Genomic DNA, 12,512 nt, shown 5'->3' with positions numbered 1-12,512 from the left:
AGACCAAGATATATGTGGATTGTTACAGTACAAAGTGCCTTAGATGATAGAAATATAAGATCTGATGATGTTGGAGTCTTGACAAGTAACAGACTGATTTGGAGGAAAATTGAAGATAGGAAGCTAGTAATGATATAAATTTTTCATGTAGTACTATCATATCCTGTACACCCCTTGAGGGTACATGTCAGGAATGTGATGATGATGGTAAATTAAATATGGAAATAGTCAACAGAATCAACAAAGCTGGTATGGTAGGAAGTCAACTGAATAAATTTATATGGAATAAGAGACAAATTAGTCAAAACACTAAATTAGCTGTATAGAAGACAGTGTTCAAACCAATTTTAATTTATGGATCTGAGAGCCGAGTTAGAAATAAAACACTTGACTAAAGATTAGAGACCGCAGATATGAGAGTCCTGAGAAAGATTAGGGGTGTGAACAATATGGCATCAATGGCAATATCATATTAAAAATGAGGATATTAGGAAAGAAGTTGACATTATTAGCATCCAGGAGTGTGTTAGCAGATCTAATCTCAGGTGGTATGGTTATTTAAACAGAATGGCAGAGGAAATATTAGCAAAACAAGCGTTTTCTGCTACGTTGGCAGGAGAAATACCTAGAGGACGAAAAAGATACCGGTGGAGTAAAAAGTTCCTTAGAAGACAGAAATATAAGATCTGATAATATTGGAGTCTTGACAGGTAACAGGCTGATTTGGAAGAAATTGTAGATAGGAAGTTAATAACGATGTAAAATATATGTACTATCATATCCTGTATCATATCATACCCTTGAGGATACATGTCAGGAATTTGATGATGATGATAATAAAAATAAATCAAGGATTTAGGCCTAGCACGGCCTGTTCCGGCCTTAGAAGTCATCGTTGAATCATTTAAGAGGACGTCCTGGTTTTCTTTTTCCTAATGGTTTGTATTTTAAGGCTTGTTTTGGTAATATTTCTGTTTTCATTCTTTGAACATGTTCCATCCATTTATGTTTTTTAATTTTTTCTATTACTGGTTCTTTATGTTTTCATTCTTTGAACATGTTCCATCCATTTATGTTTATGTTTTTTAATTTTTTCTATTACTGGTTCTTGGTTTAATTCTTTCATAATTTCTTCATTTCTTTTGTGATCGAATAGGGTATACTTTGCAGTTTTTCTCGTAAACTTCATTTCTGCTATTGTTAATCTTTGTTTGTCTTTTTGTTTTATTGTACAGATTTTGCTTCCATACATTAAGACTGGTAGGGCTAATGTATTGTATACTTTAAAAATAAATATTATATTATAAATATTATTAAAAAAAATAATAATAAAATAAATATATAAATAAATATAAAATAAATAAATAAATATAAAATAAATAAATAAAGATAAAAATAAATAAATTTGCTAATGCCTTTTATTTCTTATAAGTAGCAGGTTAGTAGCCCTATCTAACTTTTTGAAACTGAGGGGCAGTTCAATTTCCAATGGTTCCAAATAAGAGATAGCTATCCCAAAGTCTATCAGTAATTATAAATGGCATCTGAAAAAGAGAGAGATGAACAACTTGCCGCCTCCATGGATCCTGATCCTAAGACAGCATATTATTTGTCTGAAGAATAGTGTGGGTTCTAAGGTCAATTTTCTTGAGTTTATGAGAGTATGTTTGGTACAGTATAGGTTTGGTTTGAGTGGATTATTGTTTTTAGTGTTGGAATCATTCTGTTTACAATAATTTAGTATTTAGTAATGAGATAGATCTCCATTTAGCTGACTTGCAGTGTGTCAGTGTTTGGCTTTGGAATTAATCCAAACACTAGTTTCTGTGATGGCATAAGCTCACCTTTAATGATTATTCTGTAGACTCGGATTAGGATGGATACTAAGATTTTTTTTTTTTTAAGTTTTTTTTTTTTTTTGTCTTATTTGGTTCTGCAGACTCTTCTGGCTAATTAGCCATTTTCTCCTCTGACTTGATAATTAACTTTGTGTTGATATTTGGGGTAGCAGTACTTTGGGATTGTATTTTGTTGCTTGCTTTCCTTGGCATTACTTTTATCACTGGATAACTTTTCATTCCCTCTTTTTCTTTTGATTTATCGTTCGTTGATGTATTTGAACTCAGATGTGGCTTACTGTCATGTCTTTTGTTTTCATCTCTCCTACCTTTATTGTTCTGTGTTCCTTGCATTTCTTTTTTTATTGCATTATCTTCTGTAACTCCTGCTTTAGCTGTTGATTTAGCAAGTGGTGATTGTTGCTGGTATGGAAGTGGTTATGGGTGTTGGACATATAGTTCTGCTTCAATGATTCATGTAGGATCATTGCTCTAATTTTCATTTTCAGTGTCTGAGCTTGTTCTGATTTCTGTGTGGTGTAGGTATTCTTCCTTCTTTGTTTCTCCACTTTCCCCACATGTAGTTGTGATCATGTGTATTGTTTCATTTTCACCCTGTGAGTTTCTGAGATTTTTTTTTTGGTCATTTTCGTTGTGTGTTATCAGTGTTTCATTCATTGTAGTGTGGGATATATTTTCTACCACATTATTTGCAAACAGTACACTGGTTTTTCAGTATTTTGGGGTTTGTTTTTCTTAGTGAATGTATCACTAAAAGTCTGGATTTGGCACTAGTAAATCCTATGGTCTCCAAAGCCACATTTCTGCAAGATACAGTACATGGTGGTCGAGTATGTCTTATGTAGGAGCATAGTTACCACACTTTGAATTTGGGCAATCTTTGGCTAGATCTCTGTAACATCTACTGCATACTTTAATCATTCCAGGGTATGTTATTGATACATTATAGCCTAGTACATCTAGAAAATTTGGGAGAGATTTCTCCATTCTGATTTTCACAATGATGCCACTTTCCTGAGAGAAAGTTCTTATACATTCAGTACTTGATGCTTAGAATTGGTCCATATTTTTGGAAATTTTTTTTTGCTGCAAGTCATCTGATATTTAGACTATAGTCATCATTACAATACTTGAACCAGATGACATAATACAATTTTTGCAATCACAGTCAACACCATGTTCCTTTAACTTCTCTCAAGATGTCAAGTTTCTGTTAGTTCGAATCTACTCCTAATACCATCCTAGCAGCTGAAAGTCTTAACCTTGTCTATACCTATGATTCCATCAACTTTTTAGTAGCTATTCTTAATCTACCCATTTTTCAAAAGTGATGCAAGTAGTAAAATCCCAACTTAATTTAGAATGTGGCATCATAAGGCATTACTGCTGCATTAAAGGAATTGATAATAAAATAATATCAATTCCATATTCAAATTTTCTGCTGAGAAGAAACAGATATAATATTCCACTATTAACCTGCCTACAGACCAAGGTGGATGAAATAGTGAGACCAAATTGCACTTCTTATCCATGTTATTCAATAGGTGTTACAGAATCGTATCCAGATTTAGCTGGATGTTATAGATGTCAAGGCCTGTTGGGGAGTTAAAAGGTATAAGATCAAAAGAATGGGGGGGAATGATTGCCAGCCAGTTGACGCTATATATGTAAGCCAAAAATAATTATATTATTGTGACAATGCCATTAGTGTGGCTGTAATAATGCATATGTTAAACAAACCTTATAATATAATCTACTTCAGTAAAGAAAAAGTGCAATAACTATTTATTTAAGAACAGTTCAATTTTTGCTGAGCAGTTGATCAGATTACTAATATTACACCATTTTACAGGTTAAAAAAAACTTATTTTTAGGGGAGCTGTCAAACAGACCAGCAAATGATTTCACATCCACTACACATACACACATTTAATATTTGCCCCAAGACCTATGACACAACATGTGTGGTAAGTGATAGATGGAAGAAAGGAATGTGTTAATGTGCTTTTTTGAAAAACTGAAGGTTGTAGTCATTGGGGAAGACTGTTCCAAAGAGCAGAGGTATAGGAAATGAAGGCAGAAAATGAGAAGTTGGTTTGATGAGTTTAAAGATGAACTGTAAATGAGTGACGAATGGCAGCTGCTTGTGTTCATATATATGAGTGCAAGAATTGTGGAGAGATTGTAACAGCCAGTTCAGAGGAACAGTGCTCATGAAAATACCTGCAGAGTGCAAATACAAGTAACCTGTTATGAAGATACTTCAAGCAAATTTTGTTTGCAAATACTTGGAAAAAGGATTAAACAAGAATATAACATCTTGGCAAGTATAACTGACTTTCTAACATAGTGAAAAATAACTATTTCTACCTCCGATACAAAGTATTTTAATAAAGTGATCCACCTTTTTGCTACTTGTATATGAGAAATGTAGGACTTTTTCATTAATTCAACCTTGGTATTATCATCAAAGTCTGGCTTCCACTGATAAGACTTCAATAAAGATTAAAACTGGTCTTAGCGACTCTCAATTAATGCATAGCATTATGCAATACTTACAGTTGATGTGAAGTCATCAGCCTTTATATACAAGTAGCCTAGTAGATATTTTGAAGATATTTTGCATGCAAACTTTGTTTGCATACACTTGGAAAAAGAGATTAAACAAGAATATAATTTCTTGGCAAGTATAATTTAATCATGTACAAACACAGGCAGCTGTTAAATCAACAACCATATCAAGTTCAGCAACAAACTTATCAAGCTATTCTCTTTGTTCATTCCATCTTTCTTTGTTCTTTGGAAACAGTCTTCTTCTACCATGTTTTCCTCATTGAATATAATCCTTAGTTTTCAAGAAACACATTATTAGATTCCATTCCTTTATTTCAGCATTTTTCCATATGTCACCATCCTGTTATAGGTCTTGAGATTGCTTGTGTGTAGGAGAGAAAGGAGAAATTGATAAAAAATAAACATAAAATAAAATTTTTACAAAATGATGTTGCACGAAAGTCTGTTTGCAACTTGACTGCATTTAACACTTTTCAAGTGCATTTTTGTTAATTTAATTCTGAAGAAGAATACTAAAAGAGTGTGAAATCAGTGGACTGAAATAAAACCAAAAGTTGTAAATATGTCTATTATGTACAATGCATCAAAGATAGCCATTAGCCTACAAATAAATATAGTAATCAAATTACCAATTTTTGAAGGAAACAAAGTCTCATCATCTAACTGATCTTGAACCCATGTCATAAGATAATCAATATACTTTGGTGCTGAACATTTAATAGGTTTTTTTACTGTCTGTCCATCTGCCCAATGATACTCATATTTTGGACCTGCTGACATTACTGGACAACTTTCCTCTGTGCAGAATTCTGTTATGGTTCCATATAGCATGTTGATTTGGTTAAAAAAGTCAACAGCTAGGGGAAAAAATATTTTAATTAAAATGTGAATTAATAATGATATATATTAAATGTGGAATAACTAACAATGTATTCACTTCTTGAGTTATGAAATAATTAATAACAATAGTAATAATGAATATGGAAATGACCCACACCAACAAAAAAGGGAGGGGGGGGGATTTCATCTAAACTAAAATATAAATTACTTCCATTAAAAACTTTTAGTAAAGATTCTGCAAATATGATGAATTCATTCAGCTAGAGCAGTCTTACTTCCATACACACAGCAATGACTTAGTAATTATGATTGTAGTTGGTGTATTTCTCATTTCTTCTCAAAATTAAGTGTACTGTATAGATCATGAGAAACAGCAGCAGTCAACAAACAATAAGTTACAAAATATCTGACATTAAGATATCTTCAGCATGCAGAGATGCATTATACTCAGCATGGTTGGCTGAGTAGAATGCATCTCTGCTTTCCAATCCAATGACTTGTAAAACATATGCAAAACCTCTGCTTAGTGAAGGCTCAAGTGGTCTGAAAAACATTCCTTTCTATGCTTAGTCTCTAGAATGGGATATCCCTATTATCAAATCTTCAGTTCACTCATGGTTAATGAATGATGGTTTAACCTTTGATGGGTGGGAGTCGCATAAAAAAATGTGGATTGTTCACTCTCTCTCTCTCACACACACAAAATGATCTCTCAATTATCTGACCAACAAATTGCTTTCTAACTGTGACTAAAAAGCAATTAGGGTTTACTTGTATATATTTTTATATCGACTCCAGACAGAAGTTCCAAAACCTATAGCACATTGTATGCAGGCAATAGGTTAAAAGAAAATAAGAATCTCCCGTTGATGTGTTTCTTTTTTGGGGGGAGAGGGGGGGGAATAAACATTAATTAAATAAAAAGAAATTGAAGGATGAGAAGTCAATTTGGTAGGTTTGCAGCTAGACAGTAAATGGATGTTGATTAGTAGCACTTGTATTCTTACAGGTTTAAATGAGTGGAGAAACGACAGCAGACAATTTAGCATAAAATGTCTATGAGAAAATTACTGGAATGATTCTATAAGAGTATGGAGTATTTATTTATTTTTTTTTTTATGTGACTTCACATAATACTGCAGCTAATATAAGATTTTCTTTTGTTTATATTTTATGCATATATATATTTTTTTAATTTGTTTTTTTCATAGAATGTTTTCAAGCCACTCCCAGCTCCCAAAAAGCAAGATGGTGGTCTCGAACCCAGTGATGAAACTGAAGTGATCTCTTATCTACATGTCTGTGGTGGAAACTAAACCTGTAGCTAATGTTTGGAAAGCAGATAAGCTATCTACCTGGCCAGCAACTAATCCAATTGCCCTCTTTTAGATGGTAACTCATTTTCTGGAAAGTTTTGGTGCACCACACAAAATGCAGGAACAATATTGGGTCAAGCAATTTATATGATGTTAGAAGCTGCAGAGGTGAGAAGTAGCATCTTGAACAGTAAAACACAGCTAGTTTTTTTTTTTTTTTTTTGAAATTTATGCCAATAAAGGCTAAAGGTACAAGTCAACCCAAGAAGAGGTATCTGACTGTTATAGAGATCTGAGTATTATTAAAAGTAAGGTAAAATGTAGCAAGATCTTTCTTGTTCTTGGTGTGAGAAATAAGACAGGACCGCAGTTAAAAGGTTGTCCTCATCTTAACTGCTGAATAATAATGGTAAACAAGTCAGAGTTTAAGACAATCATTATGGAAGATCGTGTAGCTTGGAATGATTGTATACTATGATCATTCCGAGAGAGGAATGGAATGTACTGTCATCAGTAAAGTTATGAATAGGATTTGTGTTTGTGTGAGAGAGAGAGAGACTAATTCATGCATTGAAAAAGAGACAGGTGAAAGCATAGAAACTAAGCATTGGTGCAGTAATCTGAGGACAGTAGCTGACCAAACATTTAGCTAAAATTAAAAAGACTAACAGGCTTGATTTCTTCACATCAAAAATACTGATCATTTTGCATCCATGACAAGTTTCATGTGTAAGTTTCCTATAACGTACATGGTTAAAAAATTATATTTTAATATCCTGTTATTTTCTTCTTTTTTACAGCCATTTCTACCTATCTACAACTGCCTGTTCTCAATTCCATTCTCAATGATTTTTCCAATTCTTCATCTTGTAAGCTTCTTTTCCGTAGTTCTCACAATGGTATGCTTCATGTATTTGGTCTTTGTTTTTTTTCTTCTTCCAGAGGTGACAAATTTATAATTCTCAGTAGCCATCATTCTTTCTCATTCTCTGCACATGTCCATACCATTTTAAGGTACATGCCACCATCATCTCTGCGAGCTCTTCAACTTCCATTTGTGTTGGAGTATATGCATTCTTCAGATGATCTATACAGGAAATTTTCTCATCTTATACCCCCCCCCCCCCAGTCCCGTGTCAGGATCATCATCAAAAACAATAGTATGCAAAACTAAACTAAACTTGCTCTCGTATGGGTAAATCCATTCTTCAGCACTGACTGTTCTAATCCTCCAAGATTGTATCAAGTACAGCATGTGTGTGTTATAGCAAATAGCACAATAACACAACGATACATTGCAATGAACTACCGAAAAGTCGCATAGAATCCATGCTATTTTAAGCCCACTATTACAAACATTAAAACATTATTCCAACTTTTTGGGATTTTTCCTTGCTGCCAGATATTGTCAAATAACTTTAAAAGTCATTTGATAAATAGGATGCCTGCATATTTCATAAGGTCTATATTTATTCCATCTTCTCTAGGGGATTTTCCTGAATTGCTTTGCTGTATTGCATCTCTTGTGATGTTATTTCTTCCACTGTATAGTTAGTATTATGCCAATTTTATATTCATTACTATCTTGCCATAAGTTTTGGAAGAAGTCCAGCCAAGTTTTCTCTTCGATTATTTGAAGTTTCACTTTTTCTTTCCTCCTTATTCATATTCCTTAGAATTTTGTATGTATTTGGTCTCTTCATTGTAAGATCTCTTTCCAATTTTGTTATGAAGTTATCCCATGTTTCTCTATTCTTTTTTTTTTTTTGCTATTGCTCTTTCGTATTTATAATTAATTTTTGCAGAATTTTAGTGATTTTGTGTTTATCCATTGTTTATATGCTTCTTTCTTATCTTTGATGATTGCTCCAGTTTCTTATTCCCTTTTTTCCACTTACTTTTTGTTCCGAGGCATTCGTTCAACTATAACTTAGAAGTTTATTTTTCACTTAGTTAGACTATAATAAATTTAGTTTAATCTTTTATCCAAGTGTAAGCAAACAAAGTTTGTGCCTGAAAATCTCTTCAGGACTGAGGTAACGTAGTGCAACAGTGATATTTTCAGGTGCAAACTTTGTTTGCTTATACTTGGATAAAGGATTAAACTAAATTTATTATTATCAACTATAACTATAATAAGGGGAACTATAACAAACTGTTGCTGCATTTATTAATACATTTTTTCAATTATTCCATTCTATCTCTATATCCTCATTTTCTTTTAATTCCTCTAGTTTTCCATTTATTCTTTGTGAATAAAGGTAGTTGATACTTTTATCATCCAAGAGTTTGAACTCCAAAAGATTCCTGGAGATTTCTCTTAGCACTGATTTGGTTAATTTTAAACCATCAATGAGGGGAGGGGTGTTCGAAATTGATCAGATTCTATTTCTGCACATCTAAATACCTGGCTATCTAGTATCACATAAGCTGTTGTTTTCCTATTAGCTATTATATGATGATGAACAGCCTATTTTTCTACCCACTGCAGGGTGAAGGCCTCTCCCATCCTAATTCACTTTTGTTAGAAAAGATCAAAGATTCCTCTCATTATGATGAGAATCAAGTCTTTTCCAATTATATGATGAATTAACCATTGATTTTTTGAACTGTGCTATAGAGCTTACCTTCTTGCATCTCTACTTTAATTTGGGAACATCTTTATTTCAGAAAAGAAATTCAGTAGGTATTTAAAGTTATTACAGTTGACTACAGCAAATACCACTATACTGAGTTACTAGAAAATCGTGACCCAAGTCCACATTATGTGGACTTGGGTCACGATTATTTCTGGTATTTACTTCCCTCTCTGCTTTTTAAATTTCCAACACAGACCAGCTTTTCCTTTTTTCTTTATGCCAGAAAAGTTGTCTTCTCTAATGACTTAAAACAGATCCACTTCTTATTTAGTAGAACCTATTGTGGAACCACAGGCAGAAATAAGGCTCAAATGTCCATTTTCCCTATTTTGATGCCTGTCCATGTCACACTAGTGAAACTGCCTGTGATACTCAAGAATACAAAATCTATAAAACAACAGTGTTGTGTTGTGTGTTAGTGATTAGGAAGAAAGAAGGAATTTATCTATGTTTTTTTTTTTTTTTTTTGAAGATCTAGAGGTTCTCCATGGAATCAGAAGACTCATTATGGGAGATCCATTTATTCATACATTAGCCATCATTCACACAATACCTATCATACTTATCCTTAAACTCATTCATTGATGAAGCATCAACATCCACTTCTGGCAACCTATTCCACCCATTCACCACCCTCCAAACAAAAAAAAACAGTCCTAACATCACACACTTACACAACTTTGACTAGTGACCCCTTGTTCTCTCCCTTCTTGCTATGTACTGAAAAATCCTATAAAACCCCTTTAATAACGCAAATGCTTCTATCATATCTCCTCTTTTTTGTCTATTAGACAATTTTTAAAGACAACTAACTATCAGTCTATTTTCCTAGGGAGTATTCCTGCAACAATCTTTGTCACTTGCCTCTCAACAACTACATCACCACAGAATCCAGGAGTCCAGATCTGTGCACAGTAGTCCAGATGTGCCCTTATTAAAGCCTTATAAAGGAGAACAATATTCTCTCTGTCCCTGATTGTTAGTGTGTTCAATAACCATGTAATCTGATGTGCTGTTTTGTTTACCTTTGCAATATGTCCTCTAAACTTGAACTCACTGTCCAGAATCACACCCAAGTCATTGGATTCATCAGTTTCCTACAGTTCAGTTCCATGGGGTACATTGAAGGAGCCTCCTCGTAGATTGTGTTATATACAAAAGCAATCACTCAGAAATCACAATCGGGCGTACCCTGGGCAACACTGAAACTCAACGCTGGCTAATCCTTCAGCTACCGGACCAATCATGCGAACTATAAATAAGCCTTCTTCAAAGCTAACTTTTAAGATGACTTCAATAAATATTGAAGGACTGTCATCCAAAAAGGAAGTTTTATTAGCAGACATGTGTGATACATGCAAATGTGATGTTTTAGTTATCCAGGAGACACATCAAGGGGTAAACAGCAGTAGACCAAAAATTCATGGCATGAAATTAGTAGCTGAGAGACCACATGAGCAATACAGTAGTGTGATATTTGCTAAACCAGACTTGGATATTAAATCTATACATATGACATCCCATAATAATATAGAGATATTAACCACCGAGATCAAGTCCTGCACAATCACAATGGTATATAAGCCACCTAATGAAGATTTCGTCTTCAAAGAACCAGCCAACTTTAACACCCAGGAGGTTAAAATAATACTCGGAGACTTTAATTGTCAGAGTTTAACATGGGGCTACAATATAACTGACAGGAATGGTGCTGAGCTGGAAAATTGGGGGTGAGAGAGAAGGACTGAAGCTGATCCACGATCCCAAGTTAAGACCATCATTCAATAGTGGAAGGTGGAGAAGAGGATATTATCCAGATAACATCTTTATCAGTGAACAAGTAGCCGTGCAAGTGACAAAGATAGTAGAAGAGCTGATACCAAGAACTCAGCACAGACTTGTTACTTGTGAAGTCAGAGCCGTTATCAATCCAGAGATAGTACCTTTTAAGCGACGGTTTAATTTTAAAAAAGCAAGATGGGTCAGATTTGCAAAGGAACTCGATCAGACAGTAAACACTCTTGAAGCGGATCCAAGTAACTATGAAGAGTTCGTGAATACCATCAAAATAGTATCTCGGTGGCACATACCACGAGGGTGCAGAACTCAATATATCGCTGGGCTTAATGAAAACCAGACGGAACAACTAAAAGAATATAAAATCAGATATGACAAGGATCCTTTCGCTGTAGACAACAACTGAGGCAGGCGAAAAACTAATGGACAAACTCACGGATGGTAGAAAGAAGAGATGGATGAAGCTACTGCAGGATTTGGATATGAAACAGAACAGCAGACGAGCATGAAAACTGGCGAAGAATTTAAGCAACGATCCAACTAAAACTCCAGTTTCCGTAACAGAGGTCACACTAAACCAGATCTCTAACTAGCTATTATTGAATGACAGAACAGACAAGAAGATACTGAAAACCAATCTTACGCACATTAAAGAAGCTGAGACTAATTCATTAGCCTCTCCGTTCTCCGAAGAAGAAGAACTAAGAAAAGCTATATGTCACCTGAAAGAGAATAGAGCTGCTGGCCCAGACAACATTCAGATAGAACAGATAAAGCGTTTCGGTCCGGTAACCATCCAATGGCTGGTGAAATTGATGAATAGGTGTGTAGAATCTCTTCAGTTGTCCAATTTATGGAGGAAAGCTCAAATGGTAGCTTTACTTAAACCAAGAAAGGAACCTACAGAGTCGAAGAATTTTTGCCCTGTTTCTCTCCTCAGCCACTTGTATAAAGTTTTTGAACGGGTGATTCAGGAAAGAATAGCAGCAAACATTGACGAGAAACTTATACCGGAGCAAGCCGGTTTCTGTCCCGGAAACCGGCTTGCTTAGAGTTTTGAAGAAGTTGAGAAGAGGTTGACAGAAGCCTTAGAAATACTCTCCAATTACTATGAGACTAACAGCTTGAAGCCTAACCCAAACAAGACTCGGGTATGCACTTTCCATCTGCGCAACAGGGAAGCAAAACGCCAGTTAAACATTGTCTGGAGAGGAAAATGCCTCGAACACAGCAATTCCAAATATCTTGGAGTTAAGCTGGATCGTACCTTGTCGTATAAGGTACATTTGCCAGGAATGAAAAGGAAAAATCTATGCAAGAAATAACATCATAAGAAAAATGACTGGCACGACGTGGGGAGCTCAACCAGAGGTACTTCGCTCGATGGCTTTGGCATTGTGTTTTGCTGCAGGGGAATATGCTACCCCAGTGTGGGTGGCATCCGCCCATGCGAAACACGTGGATGTGGCTTTAAATGATACCATTAG

The 12,512-nt window shown here is 34.7% G+C and overlaps 1 protein-coding gene across 1 annotated transcript in view; it reads right to left on the bottom strand.

Moving 5' to 3' along the window:
* mats (MOB kinase activator-like 1) overlaps positions 1 to 12,512 on the bottom strand; it is a 98,350-nt gene that overhangs the window by 19,227 nt on the left and 66,611 nt on the right. Inside the window, exon 3 of the mRNA XM_090403610.1 lies at positions 5,063 to 5,290. Coding sequence (XP_090259736.1) covers positions 5,063 to 5,290 — 228 coding nt within the window. The remainder of the gene's footprint in view (positions 1 to 5,062; positions 5,291 to 12,512) is intronic.

This window comes from Typopeltis vanoorti, chromosome 14 (assembly GCF_054136105.1).
Source record: "Typopeltis vanoorti isolate ZY-2024b chromosome 14, IOZ_Tvanoo_1.0, whole genome shotgun sequence".
Taxonomy (NCBI): Eukaryota; Metazoa; Arthropoda; class Arachnida; order Uropygi; family Thelyphonidae; genus Typopeltis; species Typopeltis vanoorti.
Note: the sequence above shows the minus strand (reverse complement) of the source record. Positions and strands in the feature narration are given on the sequence as shown.